Genomic DNA, 28,000 nt, shown 5'->3' with positions numbered 1-28,000 from the left:
GTGTTTTGTGGGATCTTGTTTTGAGTTAGTGCATGTAGCACCTCTGAAGTCACGGTTTGTTGTTTCTTTATTTGTTTTGTTCAAAGTTTCACTTAATAAAATATGTGGAACTCAGAGCACGCTGCGCCTTGGTCCGTCTCTCCACACAGCTGTGACAGGTGCATTCTTAATAAATCATGCATGTATATTAATACATTAAATTGACATCAACACAATATAATAGCCATAGCTAGTTTATTTATTTATTCAAAGCTTTCCATGTGAGAGGTATAATAAATCATTTAAATGTTTTTTATTTTATTTAACTAGGCAAGTCAGTTAAGAACAAATTGTTATTTACAATGACGGCCTACCCCGGCCAAACCCTAACGATGCTGGGCCAATTGTGCATTGCCCTATGGGACTCCCAATCACGGCTGGTTGTGATACAGCCTGGAATCAAACCAAGGTCTGTAGTGATGCTTCTAGCACTGAGATGCAGTGCCTTAGACAGCTGCACCACTCGGGAGTTCATCCCACTTGGGATTTATGGACTATGTAAATCTGTGTTGTAAAATGTCTATTTTCATTATTAGAACATATAAGCAGATTGAAATATAAGAGGACAGATGTAATAAACAGTATTTAGTACATCCTGTTGACCACCATTTACTACGAAATACTACATTGCAAATCTCTACCTCATTAATTCCCTCAACCATTGAGGGAGTGAATGTCACAATCTGAAATTAAGCCACTTTGGAAATATCACATTGTGGAAGGGACAAATTCAACACATATATCAGTGTTCCAATTCAATATATTGCGTGTAAATGGGTATGTGTGCAGATGCAATTCCTGTATCTCACCACAGTGGGGTAGTAGAACTGAAGATCTGTGACTGGATTTCTCTCTTTCAGTGGAAAGTGAGTTGCCAAAAAAGGGGCCACATTGAGCTCCTCTAAAATCCTGCTGCCAATTCATCACGTGAGGCAGGTGGAGCGGAGCGCCACCAATATCCAAGAGATTTGCATGCAAATCTGTTATTTCCTGTCACAATAATATATATAATATATCATATCCAAACTGTAACTGTGCAATAGATGAAGCGAAGCAATAGCGTTATCAATGTTGCATACTGTTAACCGGGTTATTTTGTAACAGGCAGGCAGACATGCAAAGTGTTGTTATATTGCAGAGCGATGACTAGCTAGTTTACTCCATAACAGTATACTCGACTACAGTGGCCTTCTGTGCAAAGAGCTAAAGATATCGGAAGTAGCCATACACTGATCATAACCCAAATGTTATAAAGTTTGTGTATGTGGCTCAAACCTCATTTCTCGGATTGGTTATAAGTGCATTCAATGTGTTGCCAGTGTAGTGTACTGGTTTCGATGCATATGAGCTTTGTTGATTGAGTTTGGCCAGTCAATATCTGAATTTTAAAATCACCACTGCTGCTGTATATTCCTTCTGAGGAAGGGTGGAAAGACCGCAGGAATTGTGGTCAGGAAATGAAACATAAATACACAAATCTAGCACATACCTTTCAAAAGTAGGCATGGAGAGAAAAAATATGCCTTTCCTTCTACTAGTATAGCATGCCCATAAGCCTTGTGGAAATGAGTACAACGTCCTTCAGCTGTTATACTCTAACATTATGCAACAGTAAGAATACAAAACCACAAGTACATTGCTCAATGACAAATATTTATAAGACCGTGGAAAGAATTGTTTCTTCAGCATTATTGTGGTCCGATTTGATGTTGAATTCCACATGGACATGGCTGGTTCTGTCTATTAGCCATTGACAGACATAACCATGGAGATAATTCATAGTTTAGTAAATTAGTTGGTGGTGGGTGCCCTGCATGGTGCTGCAAATGCAGTATTGATTTTCAACTGACTGAAACAGCACCTATCATCAATTCATAACAACAAAACAACTCTTTGGTTCAAAAGTTATCCTGCCATTTTAGACTTTAAAGCGGCAATATGTACATTTTGGGGCGACCCGACCAAATTCACATAGAAATTTGTGTCATAGATCTGTCATTGTCATCGAAAGCAAGTCTAAGGAGTGGTAGATCTGTTCTATTTGCGCCAATTCTATGCTTCCCGTTCTTTAGTTTAGTTTTCGTGTCTTTTACTTGCGGTTTTGTACAGCTTCAAACAGCTGAAAATACTATATTTGTGGTTAAGGAAAATATATTTCACAGCGATTTAGATGGTACAATGATTCCTTACACTAAACTTGCTTGTTTTGACACATAAACTGCAATTAGGCGAACTATTAGAATTTTAGCAACATAGTACATCTTTAAAATGAGCAATGTGCTTCTCCAAAAGTGAATGCAGGAAATGTGAGCAGGTTGCCACCAGTCTCTCCTGTGGGGTCAACTAAACTCTCTCTCTATGGTCTCCATCAGGTCCACTTCTGATCCATCATACAGGATGACGGGCATGGAAAGAGAGGGGCCATGGCTATCGTCAGGGACTCTGGGAAGGAACGGAGAGATATGTCCAAAATTGTTAGAACAAGAAATTGACTTGCAGAGAGGGTTTCAGAAATGGTCCTAGATTAAAGCAATAGTTTTATAGATGAAACTTTGGACCAAATTGTGATGCGTAATGAATACAGTCAGTGTGTAATGTGCACCATAGAGGCAATACAGCCTAGGCCTATTTCACAATAACTTCAAAGTGTAATTCAATATTTAATCATCATCTTTTTATATAGCATTTTCTCATGTTGAAAAGTATCTTTATAAATTAGCCACAATAAAGCAGTTGTTTGCAAGTGGTTTATGACATGTAACTAATCTGATCTGCCCAAAAGTTTGGTATTTTGTTATGCTCAAGATGAATTTGATCTTGCCCGATCGGCGGTTACTTACGAGTCTGATTCTGTGCGAGGCACTGACTTCACACAAGTCCCCTTTGTCAAGAAGTCCTGTTGAGAGTTTTGACAATAGAGCTGTCAGAGAACACCATACAGTTCCTTCAGAAAGTATTCACACCCCTTGACTTTTTCCACATTTTGTTGTGTTACAGCCTCAAATTAAAATGGATAACATTTAGATTTTGTTTCACTGATCTACACACAATACCCCATAATGGCAAAGTGGAATTATGTTCTTACATTTTTTTACAAATTAATAAAAAATGAATCGCTGAAAGGTCTTGAGTCTTTAAGTATTCACTCCTTTTGTTACGGCAAGGCTAGATACGTTCAGAAGTAAAAATGTGCTTAAAGGTGCAATATGCAGAAATTGCTCTGCCATATCCTGGTTGCTAAAATCCTAATAGTTTGCCTAATTTCAGTCTATGTGACAAAACAAGCAATGTATAGTGTAGAGAATCATTGTGCCATCTAAACTGCTGTGAAATATGTTTTCAATAATCAAAAATATTGTATTTTCAGCTAGTGTACAAAACTGCAAGTAAAAGACGCAAAAAGGAAACTTAAGAATGGGAAGAATAGAAATAGCACACACAGAACAGATCTACCGCTTCATAAACTTGTTTTCAATGAGAATGACAGATCTATAACACACTTTCTATGTGAATTTGGTCAGGTCGCCCAAAAAGTTACGTTTCAGCTTTAACAAGTCACATAATAAGTTGTATTGACTCACTCTGTGTGCAATAATAGTGTTTAACATGATTTTTAAATGACTACCTCATCTCTGTACCCCACACATACAATTATATGTAATGTCCCTAAGTCGACTGGTGAATTTCAAGCACAGATTCAACCACAAAGACCAATAAGGTTTTCTTATGGTTCGCAAAGAAGAACACCTTCTTGGTAGATGGGTAAAAAAAAGCACACTTTGAATATCCCTTTCAGCATGATGCAGTTATTAATTTTACACTTTGGATGGTGTATCCATACACCCAGTCACCGCAAAGATACAGGAATCTTTCCTAAAGAGAAAGGAAACCGCTCAGGGATTTCACCATGAGGCCAATGTCGATTTTAAAACAGTTACAGAGTTTAATGGCTGTGATAGGAGATAACTGAGGATGGATCAACAACATTGTAGTTCATCAACAATACTAACATAAATTACAGAGTGAAAAGAAGGAAGCCTGTACATAATACAAATATTCCGAAACATGCATCCTGTTTGCAATAAGGCAAAAAATTGGCAAAGAAATGTACTTTTTGTCCTGAATACAAAGTGTTATATTTGGGGCAAATCCAATCCAACACAACACATCACTGAGTACCACTCTTCATATTTTCAAGAATTGTGGTGCCTGCATCATGTTATGAGTATGCTTGTCATCGGCAAGAACTACGGAGTTTCTAGGATAAAAAGAAACGGAATAAAGCTAAGCACAGGCAAAATCTTAGAGGAAAACCTGGTTCAGTCTGCTTTCCAACAGACACTGGGAGACAAATTCACCGTTCAGTAGGACAATAACCTAAAATACAAGGCCAAATATACACTGGAGTTGTTACCAAGACGACATTGAATGTTCTTGAATGGCCTAGTTACAGTTTTGACTTAAATCGGCTTGGAAATCTATGGCAAGAGTTGAAAAAAATATATATCGCGATTGTTTTGTTTATTTCACCTTTATTTAACCAGGTAGGCCAGTTGAGAACAAGTTTTCATTTACAACTGTGACCTGGCCAAGATAAAGCAAAGCAGTGCGACAAAAACAACAACACAGAGTTACACATGGGATAAACAAACGTACAGTTAATAACACAATAGAAAATCTGTATACAGTGTGTGCAAATGAAGTAAGGAGGTAAGGCAATAAATAGGCCATAGTGGCGAAGTAATTACAAAAAATGTCTGTCTAGCAATGATCAACAACCAACTTGACAGAGCTTGACAAATTTTTTAAAGAAAGATTTGTCAATATTGTTCAATCCAGGTGTGCAAAGTTCTTCGAGATTTACCCAGAAGGACTCACAGCTGTAATCGCTGCCAAATATGATTGTAACATGTATTGGCTCAGGGGGTTGAATACTTATCTAATCAAAATATATTCGATTATATATATTTTCAATTAATAACATTTTTTTTTTAAACATTTCTTCCACTTTGACATTACAGAGAATTTTCTGTAGATCATTCACACAAAAAATGACAATTGAATCCATTTTAATCCCACTTTGTAACACAACAACATTTGTCAAGGGGTGTGAATACTTTCTGAAAGCACTGTATATGGTTTGCAGAAAACTTTACAATAAAAACATTTAATCGGTTACCAATGCCATTGTTTAAGTAATTTTAACATTTTATATAACAGAAAATAATAAATCAAATGCTGTCAATTTCATTATGCTCGTCCATCACCACTGATCAGAATGAACTAAAATAATATTCTTACATTTTCCTGAGTGCCGCTTGGGAACTGAATGTGTGTATCTTTGGAAAAGTGGTGAAAGACATTCTTGTCCTTGTTGATGACTCCTACAGAACCGTTATATGGACAATGTGCCCCCGTCCCTTCCGACAACTCGGAACTTTGCAAGTGAGGGGTTGAATTGAAATCGCTTTCATTGTAGACCCGTCTGGAATGACAGAATCCATTCGAGTCTGACCCGATTAAAAGCATCTTTGCAAAAGTTTTCCTTTTGGAACGCAATTCCCGATTGTCATATTCCTCTAGAACCCGGTACAGTTCCACATCAATGTCATCGTCCTCTGCTGAAAATTCCGAGTCGTGTCCTTCACTGTGGCAGTCTAGTTGTTGCGTTATGTTTCGTGACTGATTTAAGTTCGTCAATTTGGGTTTCTTCAATAGTTTGAACAAGTGACTTTCCTCTTTCGAAACATGGGCTGTGTTGTCATCTCTTTTGAATGCTTTTATCTCGTTGACACTCGCAGGTGCAACCTTCTTTCCTCGACTACTACCGCTACCCATGTTTTTGTTGTCCCTTGGCACCAGGCTGTAAAAATGTACAAGGCACAGCAAAGGCACGCTCCCATTGCCAGTTCCCGTTGCCCCCCCACCAAGTAATCCAATAACTCAGAAGTTAGGTCAAAAATTAATTTGCCTCACTCAATAGATCACGAAAAAAATTGGTTCACTTACGCACTGTGGGGAAAGCGGTCCTTCTGTCTGTGGCGCAATGGAATCATACAAACGCAAATAAAAAGTGTGGAATAATTTGATTCAATCTAGACGTCTACCCGTTGCTTGCAAAACGCAGTCAAGCCATCCGCGCTTCAGCCTCCTCCTGAATTTGTGTGCGCGAGTACACAACACTTTACGGTATCAAGTATTTCCTGACTGATTCGGATGCGCTCTCATGCGCAGTCAGGTAGAGAGATACAGTAGGTACTGTACAAATTATTCCAAGCAAACAGTTTGAAGCACATTTATTCAATATTCGTTTTATTAATTTTCGGCCTTATCAAAAGTGACTTTGATATTATGGGTAGAGTGAGGCTGCAAAGGCTGCAGAAGCCTACCAGGGTGCTGTTTGCCAAATGTTAAATTGCGAAAGCAAAATGTGTTCACAGTCACGGCACACAAATACAGTAGACACACACACTCAAGCACTCACAACATTTTAAACTTTGATTGACCCCTATGTCCAAAAAAATCACAGTAAAAATGTCTGGTATACTTTTTTTGAGATGTGTGCGACTAGTAGATCATTAATCTAGTGTGATGACATTGCATCGCATAAGAGGCCTAGTGCTAAGCAACTAAGTGAAATTATTTGAATCCCATTTCATGAAAAAAAATTGTGAGCGCAATGCACAGTTTCTGTAGAGATAAATCAGATCAAGCTGGAACTGTGCAATGTAGTAGAGTTGTAGTTTCCAACAGGCCAATATTCAACATAGTTTAGCGCCCAAAGCCTGGTAATTAACTTAGTTACAATGACCATAATCCGTTGCGTGCCTACTTGTCTGGTCTGTGTGGTGCAGACAATAGAAATGATAGAGGCCTCTGGTGGCCAAAAGGCCATTTAAGCATTGGTAGCCCCATTAAGGGCTTCCTCCATGCTTCTGCCATTTTAAAGTAGTCAACTGGGTGCGGATTCCTTTGGGTTGTAGCCTCAATGGCGCTGCCCATGCTGTCACAGACGCTATAATGGCACAGATATTAAGATGAGTCCTCTATATATCTCTATGGTGCAGTCATAGCCGGAGAGAAGAGACAGAAGAAAGCCAATCTAGAGGGATAGAGATCAGCTGCTTTGTGAGGTATCTCTACCTGAAAATAAGTTATTGATAGTTGGTATTCGCAGTCATAAAAGTATGCCTTATTTACTTTGAAGAACTACTAAAACAGTGATTTTGTCAGACAGCATAGGCAGCAGCTCTATAGAGATGAGATTATGACTTGGAATAAAACAATAAAGTCATAAAGTAGGCCTAAAACAAATGTAAGATATATACACAACAACTTAAATATTTTACTAAAGTAAAGTAATATGAATAAATTATGGTTAATAAGTGACACACAGTAATGGGAAGTCACTACCATCATGGGACTTTCAATAATTGTTTTATTCTGTGTTGTTACAACATTCAACCCACATAATGCATAGTGCATTTAATGTCTACAATTTTTTTTATCGAAAACCGGGGTGGTGGTATGTGTCTATTTGTAAATAACAGCTAGTGCACAAAATCTAATATTAAGGAAGTCTCAAGGTTTTGCTCACCTGAGGTGGAGTACCTTCTCCTCCCTCCTGAATCCTCCTCCCCCCCCTCCCTCTCTGCGGATGACTTCGTCAACCATTTTGAAAAGAAGGTTGACGATATCCGATCCTCGTTTGCTAAGTCAAACGACACCGCTGGTCCTGCTCACACTGCCCTACCCTGTGCTTTGACCTCTTTCTCCCCTCTCTCTCCAGATGAAATCTCGCGTCTTGTGACGGCCGGCCGCCCAACAACCTGCCCACTTGACCCTATACCCTCCTCTCTTCTCCAGACCATTTCCGGAGACCTTCTCCCCTTCCTCACCTCGCTCATCAACTCATCTTTGACCGCTGGCTACGTCCCTTCCGTCTTCAAGAGAGCGAGAGTTGCACCCCTTCTGAAAAAACCTACACTCGATCCCTCCGATGTCAACAACTACAGACCAGTATCCCTTCTTTCTTTTCTCTCCAAAACTCTTGAACGTGCCGTCCTTGGCCAGCTCTCCTGCTATCTCTCTCAGAATGACCTTCTTGATCCTAATCAGTCAGGTTTCAAGACTGGGCATTCAACTGAGACTGCTCTTCTCTGTGTCACGGAGGCTCTCCGCACTGCTAAAGCTAACTCTCTCTCCTCTGCTCTCATCCTTCTAGACCTATCTGCTGCCTTTGATACTGTGAACCATCAGATCCTCCTCTCCACCCTCTCCGAGTTGGGCATCTCCGGCGCGGCCCACGCTTGGATTGCGTCCTACCTGACAGGTCGCTCCTACCAGGTGGCGTGGCGAGAATCTGTCTCCGCACCATGCGCTCTCACCACTGGTGTCCCCCAGGGCTCTGTTCTAGGCCCTCTCCTATTCTCGCTATACACCAAGTCACTTGGCTCTGTCATATCCTCACATGGTCTCTCCTATCATTGCTATGCAGACGACACACAATTAATCTTCTCCTTTCCCCCTTCTGATAACCAGGCGGCGAATCGCATCTCTGCATGTCTGTCAGACATATCAGTGTGGATGACGGATCACCACCTCAAGCTGAATCTCGGCAAGACGGAGCTGCTTTTCCTCCCGGGGAAGGACTGCCCGTTCCATGATCTCGCCATCACGGTTGACAACTCCCTTGTGTCCTCCTCCCAGAGTGCTAAGAACCTTGGCGTGATCCTGGACAACACCCTGTCGTTCTCCACTAACATCAAGGCGGTGACCCGATCCTGTAGGTTCATGCTCTACAACATTCGCAGAGTACGACCCTGCCTCACACAGGAAGCGGCGCAGGTCCTAATCCAGGCACTTGTCATCTCCCGTCTGGATTACTGCAACTCGCTGTTGGCTGGGCTCCCTGCCTGTGCCATTAAACCCCTACAACTCATCCAGAACGCCGCAGCCCGTCTGGTGTTCAACCTTCCCAAGTTCTCTCACGTCACCCCGCTCCTCCGCTCTCTCCACTGGCTTCCAGTTGAAGCTCGCATCCGCTACAAGACCATGGTGATTGCCTACGGAGCTGTGAAGGGAACGGCACCTCCATACCTTCAGGCTCTGATCAGGCCCTACACCCAAACAAGGGCACTGCGTTCATCCACCTCTGGCCTGCTGGCCCCCCTACCTCTGAGGAAGCACAGTTCCCGCTCAGCCCAGTCAAAACTGTTCGCTGCTCTGGCACCCCAATGGTGGAACAAGCTCCCTCACGACGCCAGGACAGCGGAGTCAATCACCACCTTCCGGAGACACCTGAAACCCCACCTCTTTAAGGAATACCTAGGATAGGATAAAGTAATCCTTCTAAACCCCCCCCTTAAAAGATTTAGATGCACTATTGTAAAGTGGTTGTTCCACTGGATATCATAAGGTGAATGCACCAATTTGTAAGTCGCTCTGGATAAGAGCGTCTGCTAAATGACTTAAATGTAAATGTAAATGAGTATCTCATGATAAGCTGTAGACCACACTATTTATCAAGAGAGATGTCATCTATATTTTTTGTAGCTGTCTATTTACCACCACAAACTGATGCTGGCACTAAGACGGCCCTCAAAGAGCTGTATAAGGCCATAAGCAAACAAGAAAATGCTCATCCAGAGGCGGCGCTCCTAGTGGCCGGGGACTTTAATGCAGGGAAACTTAAATCCGTTTTACCTCATTTCTATCAGCATGTTAAATGTGCAACCAGAGGAAAAATAACTATGGACCACCTTTACTCCACACACAGAGAAGCATACAAAGCTCTCCATCGCTCTCCATTTGGCAAATCTGACCATAACTCTATCCTCCTGATTTCTGCTTACAAGCTGAAACTAAAGCAGGAAGTAGCAGTGACTCGCTCAATAAGGAAGTGGTCAGATGACGCAGATGATAAACTACAGGACTGTTTTGCTCACACAGACTGGAATATGTTCCGGTATTATTCCGATGGCTTTGAGGAGTACACCACATCAGTCACTGGCTTCATCAATAAGTGAATCGATGACATAGTCCCCACAGTGACCATATGTACATACCCAAACCAGAAGCCATGGATTACAGTCAACATCCGCACTGAGCTAAAGGGTAGAGTTGCCGCTTTCAAGGAGCGAGACTCTAACCTGGACGCTTATAAGAAATCCCGCTTTTCCCTCCGACAAACCATCAAACAGGTAAAGCGTCAATATAGGACTAAGATTGAATCGTACTACACTGGCTCCGACGTTCGTCAGATGTGGCAGGGCTTGCAAACTATTACGGACTACAAAGAGAAGAACAGGCGCAAGATACCCAGTGACACGAGCATACCAGACGAGCTAAATAACTTCAACACTTGCTTCGAGGCAAGCAATACTAAAGAATGCGTGAGAGCGTAAGCTATTCCGGACGACTGTGTGATCACGCTCTCCATAACAGATGTGAATAAGACCTTTAAACAGGTCATCATTCACAAGGCCGTGGGGCCAGACAGATAACCAGGGCGTGTGCTCTGAGCATGCACTGTCCAACTGGCAAGTGTCTTCACTGACATTTTCAACCTGTCCCTGACCGAGTCTGTAATACCTACATGTTTCAAGCAGACCACCATAGTCCCGATGCCCAATAACATCAAGGTAACCTGTCTAAATGACTACAGACCCGCAGCACTCACATCTGTAGCCATGAAGTGCTTTGAAAGGCTGGTCATGGCTCACATCAACACCATTATTCCATAAACCCTAGACCCAATCCAATTTCCATACCACCCCAACAGATCCACAGATGATGCAATCTCTATTGCACTCCACACTGCCCTTTCCCAGCTGAACAATAGGAACACCTACGTGAGAATGCTATTTATTGACTACAGCTCAGCTTTCAACACCATAGTGCCCTCAAAGCTCATCACTAAGCTAAGGACCCTGGGACTAAACATCTCCCTCTGCAACTGGATCCTGGACTTCCTGACGGGCCATCCCCAGCTGGTAAGGGTAGGTAACAACACATCTGCCATGCTGATCCTCAACACGGGGGCCCCTCAGGGGTGCGTGCTCAATACCCTCCTGTACTCCCTGTTCGCTCATGACTGCACGGCCAGGCACGACTCCAACACCATCATTAAGTTTGCCGACGACACACAGTGGTAGGCCTGATCACCGACAACGATGAGACAGCCTATAGGGATGAGGTCAGAGACCTGGTAATGTGGTGCCAGGATAACAACCTCTTCCTCAAAGTGATCAAGACAAAGGAGATGATTGTGGACTACAGGAAAATGAGGAGAGAGTACGCCCCCATTCTCATCGACAGGGCTGTAGTGGAGCAGATTGAAAGCTTCAAGTTCCTTGGTGTCCACATCACCAACAAACTATCATGGGCCAAAAACACCAAGACAGGAGACTGAAATGATTTGGCAGTACTCAGATCCTCAAAAAGTAATACAGCTGCACCATCGAGAGCATCCTGACTGGTTACATCATCGCCTGGTATGGCAGCTGCTTGGCCTCTGACCACAAGGCACTACAGAGGATAGTGCATACGGTCCAGTACATCACTGTGGCCAATCTTCCTGCCATCCAGGACATCTATACCAGGCGGTGTCAGAGGAAGTCCCCAAAAATTATCAAAGACTCCAGTCACCAAAGTCATAGACTGTTCTCTCTGCTACAGCACGACAAGTGATACCGCTGCGCCAAGTCTAGGACCAAAAGGCTCCTTAACAGCTTCTACTCCCAAGCCATAAGACTGTAGAACAATTATTCAAATTGACAACTGGACTGTTTACATTGACCCCCCCTCCCCCCCCCCATTTGTTTTTACCCTGCTGCTACTCGCTGTTTATTATCTATGCATAGTCACTTTACAAATTACCTCAACTAAGCTGTACCCCCGCACATTGACTCGGTACCGGTACCCCCTGTGTATAGCCTTGTTATTGTTATGTTATTTCAGCATATTGTGACTTGCGGGCTGATGTGGCCTTTAAACCAGGAGTTTAAAAACTAAGCCATCAAAGTAAGGCCTAATGATATAAGTATTGTATTGTCATAGAGTACATTTTTTATGATAGCATTCACCTAGGTACTCACTTTGTGAAAGCCACCGGCTTTTAAAATGAAATAATTCAATAACCATGTCTCTGTCACTAACAAACAGTCATTGGTGGTAACCCTACAATTCACTCAACAAGAAAAGGCTCCCTGGGAAAATGCTAATTAGGCTTTACACCATACAGTGTTAAAACAAAACCCAAAATGATTTACAGTAACACTACAGGTGTTAATTCCGTACACTGAGAAAGTGTAGCAGCATCAGCCACTGTTCAGTTAACTCTAAATCAAGTTTTATGTTTTACACTGCAGGTGTTGCCTATTACTCTACAGTAGAGCTATGCAAACACCACAATCAAGTTAATTTGAACACTGTAAGAATTGAATGGGAAACACTGCCACAGAGTTAAATCTCTAACACTTTTAAAAGTGTTATTTTAATACCAGTTCAGTGGGATGTATATGTTCACTGAAAATAGTGTACATTTAATACTTTCCGAGTTAAATGTACACCACTTATTTTACTGTGCAAACAGATCATGCTACTGTACCCACCAGTTGGCCTGACTCTTTTCCTGACTCTGAGCACGAACATGAGGATGATTAGTGACAAAAAGAATGAAGCAATTAGTTTGATATATCTTGGCCAAGTCAAGACAGCAACAATGGCCGAGCCATTGTCATGTCTGTGTTCCACTAATAGATTCTATTGAGGCAAGTGAGGACAAGACAAGACAGATGTGAGACCCTGTCACAGAACAGTAGTGTGAATAACAGACTCAGAGATCCTATGGTGAGTGATTAAATGTCCAGTGCTGACCTATACAATAGAGGGGCATTCCATTCCAACAACATAGGCTTCCCGGAGATTCCCCAATAAGCCTTTGTTTGGTCCGCAGCTTGCTGGAGAGTTACCAAGTCAAAGACACCTGGCCTAGAGTCTTTTTGCTGGCTTCTCATCTGCTTGGAATAAAAATAAAGAAAACGTGTTGGCCTTTTCCCCACTTTTTTTTTACATGAGAATGTTAAAGAACATTGATGCATTATCACAAGAGAGACAAAACGTTATCCTTTTCAGACCTTCACCTGGCCCAAAAGTTTCAGAAAGGATTCATATGGTTGTCAAATATGGATGAAAAGCCCATTGAATGTTGAGTGGAAATGTTTTACATATTGGGATTTTTTACATTCCTCCTATATCCTTAAATGTTCTGTTCTAGCCGTGTTTGTGTTCTTGAGCAGACCCCTCTCTGCTATTCACTGTTACATTTATGTGTCCCAGAAGGGTTGAGAACATCTGAATCTCAGCTCAACAGCTTCCAGACAAGAGAGAGAGAGAGGGGAGGCACTGCTGCAGCTGTGGAGTCCACAGAACAAACAAACCAGCTACAGAACTGTGGTTTTCCCTACTCTACTCCACTCTGGCCGTGCTAGAAATAAACCCTTTCATGAAGACACTAGCTATAGGGGTCTTAGGGTTTGGAGCAGACAAGCAGTGTTTTATCAACTCTGAATAACTACTCCTGTTTTCTTCATCCTTTAGTTTTATATTATCATTTTTTTGTACCCCTTTTTCTCCCCAATTTTGTGATATCCAATTGGTTGTTACAGTCTTGTCCCATCGCTGCAACTCCTCTACGGACTCGGGAGAGGCGAAGGTTGAGAGCCATGCGTCCTCCGAACCACGACCCTGCCAAGCCGCACTGCTTCTTGACACATTGCTCGCTTAACCTGGAAGCAGGCCAGTAGGAAACACTGTCCAGCTGGCGACCGCTGTCAGCTTGCATGCGCCCGGCCTGCCACAAGGAGTCGCTAAAGTGCAATGGAACAAGGAAATTCTGTCCGGCTAAACCCTCCCCTAACCCGGACGACGTTGGGCCAGTTGTGCGCCGCCTCATGGGTCTCCCGGTCACGGCCGGCTGTTAAACAGCCTGGGATCGAACCCGGCTCTGTAGTGACGCCTCAAGCACTGCGATGCAGTGGCTTAGACTGCTGCGCCACTCGGGAGGCCCCTTCTATGGTTTGTTTGATGCTATATCCCATTCCTCCTCCAAGTTCATATGAATAAGAGTCCCCCCAAAATGAGAATTATTGTCCTCAAATATTCAAACAAATGTTTACTTTCCATTTTTGTGATATATCAGCCTCAAACAAGGATGTTATTACAATGGAATTGTGATGGATCGTCTTAATATAAATTATTTATTCTTTCTGTTTCACACATGGAACCAAAACTGCTGAGGCCATTTTTAACAAGGCAGCTGCCCACTGACAGGTATTCCATTAAAACTATGACAGGGCCTGTTCTCTCACCATAAGCTCCTCAGGTACACAAACCCATTCAATGTTACACATGACATCTTTATCTCTATCCCATCCTGCCTGAACTCTAGTCTCCATATGTCTCTCCCTTAGTATGTTTATGTGTGAATGCCATCCCTTCACAGTTCATTACACAGGAAGGATAAACACGAAGCTGCAACAGCCTGCAGAACTGCCATGCTGTTGATACTGGCTAACAGCCTGTTAACGATCTGCTACTGGGATCAGATTTGCTAGCTATGTGATCTGTTGTTCAATGTTAATCAATTACAGTATTCTTAGTTGTAATTTTGCTGTGTTTTCCGTGTTCAGTTGATCTACCCTTGATAACAGACATACAGTGCCTTCAGAAAGTATTCACACCTCAATACATTTGCAATAATTTCTAAAACATGTTTTCACTTTGTCATTATGGGGTATTGTGTGTAGATGGGTGAGGAAAAGCATCTATTTAATCCATTTTGTATTCATAATGTAACATAACAAAATGTGGAGTAAGTTAAGGGGTATGAATACTCTCTGAAGGCACTCTATCTGAAATCCCTTCATGGCCCACACAGAAGTAGGACACTTCACTGTCAAACTTTGTGACCATCACCATCACTGCCAAACTTTGTGACATTCTATAGACTTAATTTTACAGATGGGCCTGGCTTGGACAGTATGTACGTTACAGTTTGTTGGGAAAAAAGGTTTTAGTCCCAGTGAAAGTCCTCCAATACATTTAACACATAATTGGCTGAATGGAGGAGCAACGCAAGGCCCTGAAACATATTGTATCCCCTTGACATGATATAAGGTTGTTATGGTAACCCCCCTCCCTCTCAGTGCAGCTTTGGTGAAAGAGAGACACTGACCTTTCCCCCAGTTTCCTACATTACAGCTATGTGAATTAGAGGGCGATTGATGTAATAGCATTTTTTTGTGGTACTTTTAATCCCAATTGGTAGTTACAGTCTTATCCCATCGCTGCACAAACTCGGGAGAGGCGAAGCTCAAGAACAATGCATTCTCCGAAACATGACCCTGCTTCTTGACACACTGCTCGCTTAACCCTGAAGCCAGCCGCACCATGTGTCAAAGGAAACACCATACAACTGGCGACCTTGCAGGCACCCAGCCCACCACAAGGAGTCGCTAGAGCACGATGGAGCAAGGACATCCCGGCCTACCAAACGCTCCCCTAACCCAGACAACACTGGGCCAATTGTGCACCGTCTCATGGGTCTCCCGGTCACGGCTGGCTGTGACACAGCCTGGGATTGAACCCGGATCTGTTGTGACACCTCAAGCACTGTGATGCAGTGTCTTAGACCGCTGCGCCACTCGGGAGGCCCGATTGATGTAATTCTAATGTTGATACTCATGTCATTGGGACATTATGGGCTCTACAGGGGTCCCAAGAGGAAGTTGGCTTTGCATTCCTTGTGAGGAAAACTGAACACAAAAGTGTATTTGATGTTGGGATAATGTTTATTGCAGACACACAGACCTTTTTAATACTCCACTTTTTGTGAAATGGCTGTGCTGCTGAAACCCCATTTGATATTCACAACCACCAGATGGAGCTAGCATGCAGACAGACTATAGCCTCTCAAAGAACAAGGAGGAAAGAAGAGTTTGTTATTGTTGTCCATGTTATACGTCTTGATCTTGACCTGGGATAATGTTAATTGCAGACATACAGACCTTTTTAAGACTCTACATTTTGTAAAATTGCTGTGCTGCTTAAACCCCTCAACATTCAAATAGTGTCCTTCTGAGGCAAAAACAAAGCATTACTTCAAAATATATATTTATTTCACACAACTCAACCAGTTAGACAGATATGCCTTTGATATTCACAACCACCAGGTGGAGCTAGCATGCAGATATAATATAGCCTCTCAAAGAACAAGGAGGAAAGAAGAGTTTGATATTGTTGTCCACGTTATATGTGTCGATGTTGACCGTATTGTGTGCAGCTAACTTTCTTTTCAAAAGCTGGTACCAGAAGGTGTAAACTGCTTTTTCTGTCCCAATTAGTAATGCAGAATCACAAATATTTGACAAAAACAAACATTTGAGGCTGTAAATACATACAGTATTATGGACCATTAAATAAAGTGGGTTTAGAAACGTTTTGATATTTCACTTTGTGTGAGGAATTTTGTCTGATAGAGTACCAGGAACCCAAACAGCATTGCTTTTCTTTTCAATCAGTTGGCTAAAGGCAGAGAGGTCATAAAAACATTTTACTAAGATAACGCTATGAGCACAGTACTGTAGTAGTATACACAGCAGTTTACCAAGGACCTTGTGGAGCACCCTAAGTAATCCTAATCAAATGTAGCATTTGTGTTCTAATAAGGCAACCCTCTCTCTCTCTCTGTGATGTTTCTGAGAGTGTGGCAGAGAGAGGAGGACACTAAAGGGACACTTTACCTCATTGAAGCATAGGGGGTATGCCATACATTGCCCCCTGTTATGTAATGGAGCAGTAATTGGCAAGCATCCTTATCTGTTCCTGCCAGTCTAAAAATACAGTTTGAAACTCTGACAGAATGTGGCATTTATGTAACTGACGAAAGGACAGGGTATTGGATCACTAGCTGTTTCTCTGCTCTGAGAAACAAGAGAAGTGACTGTGGGTGTATGCATGCTAGTTCCCCAGTCTTTTATATCTGGTAAGTTTGTGGTTTATGTAAGTTTGTTACACTCGAGTCTCACCTTTTCTTGCTACACGGTATGAAAAGCAATATGTTACATTTCTTCAAACCACATTCTTCAATATCCTCTAATGACTCTTATAGGTAATTGCATCATCTCTGTGTTCAGGTAATTAGTTAGCAATCAACATGCTGTTTTGTTCTGTGGTGTAGTATACTGCTGATGCTCCAGAGACTAAATCAACTCCACTATAATTACAGCAGCAATATTGACTAAATGTTTTCCTTTATTAACATGCAGTTAAAGTCTACTCCTAGAACTCAGTTTAAATTTGTCACTTCCATAAGGCTTTTCCTGGTCAACGTTTCTGTCACTGTTCCAGCATCCTAATGAGAGCTCGGCAGCGGCACCCAGCTGTGTTTGTGTGTGTGTGTGTGTGTGTGTGTGTGTGTGTGTGCGTGTGTGCGTGCGTGCGTGCGTGCGTTTCTCTGTTTTAGAAAAAGCCCTAAATGGTACTGTACATTTTAACCTTGTTGATCCCTTTACAAGGAAGTGTACTACGCTTTCCCATCAGCCAACAGGGGAACTAATGACCGATTCTGATTCATCCCTGAACCAAAGTCATCAGGGACGAATCAAATGTTTTCCACCGTATGCATGGCTAGATAATGGGCCATGTGCATGTGGACAGAGGTGTGTCAAGTGCGATAATATTTCATTACCTCACACTCATACTTGCTGTTTGTAATAATGAAGTGCTTACTGACAGTTTAAATGCAGCCATTTAAAATTAGCAGCACATAACGCTAATCCTGAGGGCATCCATCAGCCAAGATGAGCCCCAAAGCCCCTAAGCAGTCCACTGTAATCATACAACTCACTTAGATACTTTACACCAAGGACCTAATGTTGTGACTAACCATTAATATCCCTGTGATGGGTTGAGCTATGAGTAAGATTTCCAATGTATGTACTACATAATGGCATATAAACTTGAGCTTTATCCTTGGAGGATGGGTGTAAAGAAAGAGAACCGTATGTAACTGTGACTTTTTTTACAAATTACACAAGGTAAGCAACTTGAAAATGCGTTAGCACAGTGTTTGTGAGATTTATGTGCACGTCTGCACCCATACCTAATTTGGCTGGATCTGGCAGACAAGGCAGAAAGTCCACGACAGAAAGAACCTCAATAGATTTCCCCCCCAAAATTGTGAGGACGTGTGCACTTCTCCTGTCGTTCAGAATGATTGCAAAAGTCAATAACCTGTGCGTGACTACATATCTGTAACATATGTGTGTTATGGTAATCTAACATATGTTACGGGTTATATAACTTCAGCATTTTCTTTATGTGACTTTATGACATTGTTCAGGTGGTATGTAAGGTGGTATTTTCTTTGCAGTAAACAAAATGCAAGCATGCATTTTCAATAGGTTTTTGTTTATAATTGAATTGCTACTCAATATTAGGAAGGTGTTCCTAATGTTTGGTATACTCAGTGTAGTGCATTCGGAAAATATTCAGATTCCTTGACATTTTCCACATTTTGTTAGGTTACACCCTTATTCTAAAATTGATTAAATCATTTGCCCCCCTCATCAATCTACACACAATATCCCATAATAACAAAGGAAAAAACGTTTTTTTGAAAGTTATACAAATTTGATCAAAATTATAAACGGAATTATCACATTTACATAAGCATTCAGACCCCATACTCAGTACTTTGTTGAAGCACCTTTGGGAGCGATTCCAGCCTTGAGTCTTCTTGGCTATGACGCTGGAAGCCAGAAGTGTGGACTCGAGTCACATGACTTGGACTCACTGGAATTAGGATACAGTGAATTATAAGTGAAATAATCTGTCTGTAAACAATTGTTGGAAAATGCACAAAGTAGATGTCCTAACCGACTTGCCAAAACTATAGTTTGTTAACAAGAAATTTGTGGAGTGGTTGAAAAACGAGTTTTAATGACTCCGAGTTTTAATGACGACTTTTAATGACTCCAACCTAAGTGTAACTTTCTTAACTCCATTCTTTTACTTTAGATTTGTGTGTATTGTTGTGAATTGTTAGATATTACTGCACTGTTGGATCTAGGAACACAAGCATTTTGCTACACCCGCAATAACATCTTCTAAATATGTGTATGTGACCAATACAATTTGATTTGATTTGACCTATTAACTTTATGTCCTGAATACAAAGTGTTACGTTTTGGGCAAATCCAACACAACACATCACTGAGTACCATCATATTTACAAGCATGGTGGTGGCTGCATCATTTTGTGGGTATGCTTGTCATCGGCAAGCATTTTGTTGATAAAAAGAAATGGAATAGAGCTAAGCACAGGCAAAATCCTAGAGGAAAACCTGGTTCAGTCTGCTTTCCAACAGACACTGAGAGACAAATTCACAATAACGATAACCTAAAACACAAGGCCAAATATACACTGGAGGTGCTTACCAAGACAACATTGATTGTTTCTGAGTGGCCTAGTTACAGTTTTGACTAAAATTGGCTTGAAAATTGCAAGACTTGAAAATGACTGTCTAGCTATGATCAACAACCAATTTGACAGAGCTTGAATATATTTTTTTAAATAATAATGTGCAAATATTGTACAATCCAGGTGTGCAAAGCTCTCAGAGACTTACCCAGAAAGACTCACAGCTGAAATCGCTGCCAAAGGGGATTCTAACATGTATTGACTCGGGGTTGAACTCTTATGTAATCAAGATATATTAGTGTTTAATTTTTCACATTTTCTTTTTATAAATGATAGAACATTTCTTCCACTTTGACGTTACAGAGTATTTTGTGTAGATCGTTGGCAAAAAATGACAAGTAAATCAATTTGAGTCCCACCTTGTAACACAATAAAATGTGGGAAAAGTAAATACTTTCTGAAGACACTGAACATAGAAAGCGGGTCGGGTACAACAGTTTCTCATACTGTAGATTGTGTTTGTATTACAAACTTTGTGGTATGAGAAGTAGTGTATGATCAACAACATTTTGGACACTGAGCCAGTAGTTAAACCCAAAATGAACAATCCTGACTGTCACCATTTACCCACTGCTCATAGCTCTCTTTTTTCATGCTATCACTGAATTTAAGAAACAAAAAATACCCTTTCAATCCATCCATGAGATCATCCTCTCTGCTATTGTGGAGTGATTTTCACTCTTCTCTTACCGTCTTACAGCAGGTTCTGCACCCCTGTTGTTATACTTGTCAGCCGGAGCTCAGTGGAGCGTTTGAATTATTCAGGCTGCCAGCAGCATCTCTCCTCTACATGGGCCCAGTTCACAGCCAGAGAGGCAGGGCTACTGCTGCAACACTCTAGCCTTGTTCAGACCTCTGGCTGCGATAGCAGAGGTTAAAATGTAATTGATATCCTTTGAAAAACAGTAAGATCATGCATCTATCACATTATCACATTAATCAACTACAGGTTTAGCACATGTTTAATGGTAGTTTTAATGTTTATTATTCTTACGGTGCTGTAATAAACTTAATCTTGACCTGCTTGGCTACTTGACTGTTTCAAAAGCACAAACAGACTTACTACTTACTGTCATTGTGGCAGATCTCCAGATATCAAACAAGGCTCATTGGCTTCCCCTTTGGAAGGTGTGTTTGTTTATACAGCCTCCATGGCGAGAGGAGAGGAGAGGCGTTCCGCCTTGTTAAACAGAACACCAGTTCATCTCAGCCATGAGCTCTACCTCTTACTACTGAACTGGCCGTGATCCTCCTAGACAACTACTTCAAGGTCTCAGAGCGCGTGACATCATAGATGAAACGTTGTAGTGCACACCGCTAACTATCTAACCATTTCTAACCGGTTACACCGGCAACCTTGAGAAGAAAAAGGAGTCACGGTTAAGGAAATGCAACACAGCAATGGAATGTTTTCATTGGAAATCAAAACTGTCCCTCTCATTAATGTACTCATACTCATATGTACTTCTGTGTTGATGACAGGCGACTCACAGAAAAGATACAGAAAGGGTTTTCTCAACATGCCAGACAAACGGAAATCGTTAAAAAAATGTGGAACTAAAAACATATTCATGTTTTGTGTAGTTGTACTATAGTAGAGCGATACATTTTGTCAGATAACTTGCTAATTCAAAACATGGGTGAAAACTGATCATAAAGGGTTGGTTGCCATTACAGCATACATAAATCATCAGAGAGAATAATATCCTCTTGTTTTGCGTGATGATGATGACATAGAATGATATGATTCCTGTGAAAGGTCAATGTCCGTTTGGGAATTAGCTGGAGAATGGACTCCATAGTTAACTGGCTGTGTCCACTCACTCACTCACTCACTCACTCACTCACTCACTCACTCACTCACTCACTCACTCACTCACTCACTCACTCACTCACTCACTCACTCACTCACTCACTCACTCACTCACTCACTCACTCACTCACTCACTCACTCACTCACTCACTCACTCACTCACTCACTCACTCACTCACTCACTCACAGACAGACAGATGGACAACCACCAGCTCTTTGACCCTTCTATGCTAGCAATTGCCATTACAGATGGTGGAAATCCTGCCACCCAAAAGTTGTCAGACTTGACAAGTCGAGGCCAGAGCACAGAGCTTTCCTCTTGTCTCATTATTATCACATTTTTGTGTCTATCAGACCCTTTTGACCTATTCATGACACCCAACTAGCAGGTAACAACTCTGACATTAAAGAGATGCTAAAGACGTTTTGTATACTTTTACACTAGTAGTTTTGAAAGTAGCACTCAAGAGCCAAAAATGGTCACAATTCAGTACAACGTCACATATGTGTATCATGTTGTTGTTCATGAGCCAGAGTGTGCACAAAGAGAGTAAAAAAAACTCTGGTGTGCATGTGGTGTGCATGTGCTTGGGACCACCCCGTTACCTCACTGGACAATACTGGGCCGACTTGATTCCGTCTCCCACTTTAACCTTGCAATCTCATTGGACATGATTCCACCTGCCAATCAACATTGTCCATCATGTTCGGTTGTAGGCTATTGATTGTCTGGGCTACCACACTTGTTGCATGTTCAGATCAGACTATGGCAAAATAAAATAAAATCTTAATTTCATAGGATGACACATACAGTATAGGCTAAACATAATAATAATTTATTCAAATGTCTTCTTTTATTAGTCTAGATGGCACAACCACCAGAGAACTTCTGACCGCAAACATCCTAAAAATAATTTCATAATTGGAATACATGTTGTGAGTTTATCAAGACAAAAAGGACCAAAAAAAAACATTACAGTTAGGTATAAGTGGGTGAAAACCATTTGCTGCTGTAGAATACACTCACATAATAAAAAGTTGTGTGTGTGGCGAGCAGGGTTTCTATGAAAGTATGTTGAAAGTAATGTGAAATATAGTTCCCAAATTCAACAAGATAGCTAAGAGATCTAAGAAATACGATTGTGACCAAGATGGTTTTGATCTGGTTGATCTAGTAATTTATTTTCAGCTGAAATTCCATCTGTAGACCATGATTTTATTTGTTTGATTTTTTTATTTATTTTTTGCCAGCACCAGAAGTATTTCCATTACTATTTTCATTACTATCAGTGAAATGCATTGAAAGAGAGACATGAAACTAACCAAGTAATGAGGTCTTGTAGATATTATATCTGCCAATTTGTAATGCTTGTCACAGTATCCACAGAAAATGGTGCCCCTCCTCGGCCGGGCGGCGCTCGGCGGTTGTCGTCGCCGGTCTACTAGCTGCCGCCGATCTGTGTTTCTGTGTTTATTGTGTTTTGTCTGTCTAGGTCTGCACCTGTTGTCATTTCTGTCATTAGTGGGGGGGTATTTAGTTTGTTCCTTTGGGGTTGTGTGTTGTGCGGGATTGTTTGTTTGTCAGTGGGTTTACGCTGTGGCCGTGTCTTCTCTATCGTTTTTATATTGGAGGATTTATTTTCTCGCCGGGCTGCGCCTCGTGCGTGATTTTCCCTTTGTGGATTACCTGTTTCCCTTTTGGGTATTGTGCACTCCCAGTGCCTTTTGATCACCTAGTGTTTGGGTGTGAATAAACTTCAAGCTACTGGACGATATCTCCTGCATTTGACTCCTTCCTCCTGCCCTAAGTACCCGTGACAATGCTTCTAATTTCTGATGCATTCATGAAATTGTTTGTATTTGATTTACTCTCACTCTCATTTAGCTGGTTGTTGCATAGGCTTGTGTCTGCTTTTGGTTATAACTGTTGCTGTTTCCAAGCAGAGCACACACCTCTAAATGAAGGAACACTAAATCTTGTAAGAATTGAACGTAAGGAGTTTTGTGGATTTATATGTTAGAAGATAACTATGGTATATAATGCATGTCGGGACTATACATTGAGTCCAAAACGGGAGGTTTAAAAAAAAAAACACGGTCGATTTCAGTCATCTGTAGCATCGCTTTAACATCTTTGCAGTTTGGGTCAAAATTCAGATCACGTCTCAACTTTGCGAAGTATACCATGGCAAGTTTCTCAAAAAATTTATTTCAGTGAAAAGAACACATTACGCAACAAAGATATTTGGACGAGTGCAGTCTAAAACATGATTTTCCTGTGGTTTTATATACAGTTGAAGTTGGAAACTTACATACACTTAGGTTGGAGTCATTAAAACTCGTTTTTCAAACACTCCACAAATTTCTTGTTAACAAACTATAGTTTTGGCAAGTCGGTTAGGACATCTACTTTGTGCATTTTCCAACAATTGTTTACAGACAGATTATTTCACTTATAATTCACTGTATCACAATTCCAGTGGGTCAGAAGTTTACATAAAATAAGTTGACTGTGCTTTTAAACAGTTTGGAAAATTCCAGAAAATGATGTCATGGCTTTAGAAGCTTTTGATAAGCTAATTGACATAATTTGAGTCAATTGGAGGTGTACCTGTGGATGTATTTCAAGACCTACCTTCAAACTCAGTGACTCTTTGCTTGACATTATGGGAAAATCAAAAGAAATCAGCAAAGACCTCAGAAAAAAATTGTAGACCTCCACAAGTCTGGTTCATCCTTGAGAGCAATTTCCAAACGCCTGAAGGTACCACATTCATGTGTACAATCAATAATACGCAAGTATAAACACCATGGGACCATGCAGCTGTCATACAGCTCAGGAAGGAGAAGCATTCGGTCTCCTAGAGATGAACGTACTTTGGTGAGAAAAGTGCAAATCAATTCCAGAACAACAGCAAAGGACCATGTGAAGATGCTGGAGGAAACGGGTACAAAAGTGTCTATATCCACAGTAAAATGAGTCCTATATCGACATAACTTGAAAGGCCGCTCAGCAAGGAAGAAGCCACTGCTCCAAAACCGCCATAAAAAAGCCAGACCATGGTTTGCAACTGCACATGGGGACAAAGATCATACTTTTTGGAGAAATGTCCTCTGGTCTGATGAAACAGAAATAGAACTGTTTGGCCATATGACCAAAACGTTCTGTTTGGAGTTCTGTTTGGAGGAAAACTGGGGAGGCTTGCAAGCCGAAGAACACCATCCCAACCGTGAAGCACGGGGGTGTCAGCATCATGTTGTTGGGGTGCCTTGCTGCAGGAGGGACTGGTGCTCTTCACAAAATAGATGGCATCATGAGGTAGGAAAGTTATGTGGATATATTGAAGCAACATCTCAAGACATCAGTCAAGAAGTTAAAGCTTGGTCGCAAATTGGTCTTCCAAATGGACAATGACCCCAAGCATACTTCCAAAGTTGTGGCAAAATGGCTTAACGACAACAAAGTCAAGGTATTGGAGAGGCCATTACAAAGTCCTGACCTCAATCCTATAGAAAATGTGTGGGCTGAACTGAAAAAGTGTGTGTAAACAAGGAGGCCTACAAACCTGACTCAGTTCCACCAGCTCTGTCAGGAGGAATGGGCCAAAATTCACCCAACTTATTGTGGGAAGCACTCAGACCACTCCCAGACAGTCCTAGCAAAATTCTTGCTTGAGAAATTGCTCTAGCTAAGAAGCTATTTTGGTTTCTTTTTGACCATTTTGATTGAAAACAATCACAGTAAGGTATGCAATTGTTACCCAGAGTATCAGTTTGCTCTGATGTGTTGAGGACTGTTCATATTTACCTTTACCATGTGTTTTCAATTGCTTGTTTCTCAGAGCAATTTAGTTGTTATCTGTTGAATTCTGTATGGTCACATAACCCACTCTGACTGAGGTCATGGAACATTGTATAAAATAAAAAATACTTTTAAAATGAACTCTTGCCTTTCTTGCACTTACACTTGCACTTGTCTTCAATTTTACTAGCACTGACTTTGCTGATAGCTGCTTTATTGTAGAAAAGTTGTACATACCATAACTGTGATATGTGGTTTTCTTACCAAGCTACCTTAAGATGGATGTACTAACTGTAAGTCTCTTTGGATAAAAGGGTCTGCTAAATTATTAAAATGTAAATGTATATTACCCATGCTAATTAGTTTGTCAGCTAGCTAACCTTTGTTGTGTTAAGGCTTGTTTTTAACTTTACCTCAGCTCTTCATTGTATCTCAAGCCATTGACAGACAGTGATATCCCCTCATCTGTTAGACTAAACAAGGGTTGTGTCACGACTTCCGCCGAAGTCGGTCCCTCTCCTTGTTCATGCGGCGTTCGGCGGTCAACGTCACCGGCTTTCTAGCCACCGCCGATCCACTTTTCATTTTCCATTTGTTCTGTCTTTGTCTTACACACCTGGCTTCACTCAACCAATTACTTGTTTATTATTTAACCCTCTGTTCCCCATGTTGTGTTTGTGAGTGATTGTTTATTGTATTCGGTCCATCTTTGTGGGCTCGTGATGTTACTTTGTAAATTTGTCTTTTTGAGTAAAGTACGTTGATTACTCATATATGCTGTTCTGCGCCTGACTCTCTACACCAGCTACACACAGGACCCTTACAGGTTGACTGCCTCATAGTCAGGGGCATTCAGGCAAGAGAATGAGCAAGCCCTCGCCACAAAAGGCCAAACCTGATTAGCTTGCGATCTGCACCAGTTGAGCTGATATCAGTGGCATTATTACCATATAAATGAGATAAGGGCTTCGGTAATTGCTGGTGCAAATTAAAGCCAAATAGCCATGCATTGGAGAAAGTTGTCCCTCAGGAAGGAGACGCCGGTGTCTTGAATTTTCTCGGATAAGATTCCTTTGTGCCCTTGTGTTTACCAGGTTTTAGATCCCCGAGGATTGTTACGGCTTCCCAGCTTGACAAGGAGCTACTAATGAAATAGAATATACACATATAATAAACAACTTGCCTCTACTACAGGCCACATGGGGTGTTTTGAAACTGACATTAGTTGCCATATTGTTATAATACTGTAGAGTATCTTTATTACAAATGTCCTACTGAAATATATGTACATCATGGAAATATAAAGTTACTAGCAGCACCCCGCCCTTGCGGGCGATAAATCAAGTCAATAATCAAATTACTAATTTGATTCAATGCAATTTCCCCCTCCTAGGAAATGTATCTGTTTAACTTTTGGGACTCTGGATATGCCGCTATCATTCTCAATCCCAGAGCAAAAAACTGCCATATATTCTGTGGGATAATGGCAATTGCTTTCTCTTGAAAAAAAAAAATCTGAGGAAAGTACTGGGAAAATTACCTGAAGAAAAAAAAATGAAAATACTGGGGAATATAAAGGGACCAGTGGCTTGTAACAGGATTACATTCTTCTTTTGAGCCTAAAATGAAGGAGACCGGCGTAAAATTGTAGGAGATCCCGCCACAGTTTTGCAACAGTGATATAATATAGATTTGCTCCTAAAGGTTGAAGTTAACGGTCTTGTCAGTCCTTACATAACATAAAATATGGTTTTACTACAAGAGCTAATGAACATATAAACAGCCTTCCATGTTTAGCCTACAGTTAATCCCCTCACATTTTATTATCTTACACAGTAGTTAAGAGTTCTATTTTTGCTGTTATATAATATAACAGTGTTTGGAGCTGAGAGAGAGGGGGAGTCTGGGGAATAACATTTATTAGCTGATGGGATGACCCACCTGGGATAAAAGGATGCGTGACATTTCAGCTGTGGAGTAATGCAATTACCCTGGGTGTCAGCAGCAATAGAGCAGGCCTCCCCTCGCTGTCGTTTTATTCCCCCACAAAAACAGCCTTTGATTTGTATGTGGCAAGGATTACATGGAGACACTTTGTTTACGATGAGGGCCTTTATATACCATTTGAATCCCATTATAAACATCATTGGCCAGTTTCCTGGACCCAGATTATGCCTAGATTCTCAATTGAGCATGCTTTTTAGTCCAGCAGGAGGCTTAATCTTGGTCCAGTAAACCGGCCCCATATTTAGGACTATATGAATAGTTAAGGTTGTCAGGGTGATCTGCTAATATTTTTTACTACAATAGTGTACAACACAAAAAGAATGAGATCAATCTCATGACGGTGTCTGTTCCAAGTAAGTGACCCCTATAGGGTTTAGTGGCCAGAGAACAATAACAATTGTATGTGACCCTGACCTCAGGAGGTGATTGTGGACTACAGGAAAAGAAAGACCGAGCATGCCCCCATTCTCATCAATGGGGCTGTAGTGGAGCAGGGTGCACCATCGAGAGCATTCTGACTGGTTGCATCACTGCCTGGTATAGCAACTACTCGGCCTCCGACCGCAATGCACTATAGAGGGTAGTGCGTACGGCCCAGTACATCACTGGGGCCAAGCTTCCTGCCATCCAGGACCTCTATACCAGGTGGTGTCAGAGGAAGGCCCTACAAATTGTCAAAGACTCCAGCCACCGTAGACTGTTCTCTCTGCTACCACACGGCAAGCGGTACCGGAGCCCCAAGTCTAGGTCCAAGAGGCTTCTAAACAGCTTCTACCCCCAAGCCATAAGACTC

General features: G+C 41.5%; 1 protein-coding gene across 1 annotated transcript; it reads right to left on the bottom strand.

Moving 5' to 3' along the window:
* Positions 1-217: 217 nt before the first annotated feature.
* LOC106601376 (uncharacterized) lies at positions 218-6,165 on the bottom strand. Its single transcript, XM_014193554.2, has 3 exons — positions 5,341-6,165; positions 2,880-2,935; positions 218-2,481 (listed from the first exon to the last, which is right to left on the bottom strand). The coding sequence occupies exons 1-3, from the start codon at positions 5,875-5,877 to the stop codon at positions 2,379-2,381; spliced, it is 696 nt and encodes a 231-aa protein (XP_014049029.2). The 5' UTR covers positions 5,878-6,165; the 3' UTR covers positions 218-2,378.
* Between the last annotated feature and the right edge of the window lie 21,835 nt (positions 6,166-28,000).

Source organism: Salmo salar, chromosome ssa01 (assembly GCF_905237065.1).
Source record: "Salmo salar chromosome ssa01, Ssal_v3.1, whole genome shotgun sequence".
In the NCBI taxonomy this organism is placed as follows: Eukaryota; Metazoa; Chordata; class Actinopteri; order Salmoniformes; family Salmonidae; genus Salmo; species Salmo salar.
Note: the sequence above shows the minus strand (reverse complement) of the source record. Positions and strands in the feature narration are given on the sequence as shown.

Coding starts and splice junctions, on each gene's coding strand:
- LOC106601376 (XM_014193554.2), bottom strand. CDS start 5,877: ATGGGTAGCGGTAGTAGTCGAGGAAAGAAGGTTGCACCTGCGAGTGTC. Junction 2,936..5,340: donor CAAGCGGCACTCAGGAAAAT/GTAAGAATATTA, acceptor AACTCTCAACAG/GACTTCTTGACAAAGGGGAC. Junction 2,482..2,879: donor CCTCGCACAGAATCAGACTC/GTAAGTAACCGC, acceptor GTTCCTTCCCAG/AGTCCCTGACGATAGCCATG.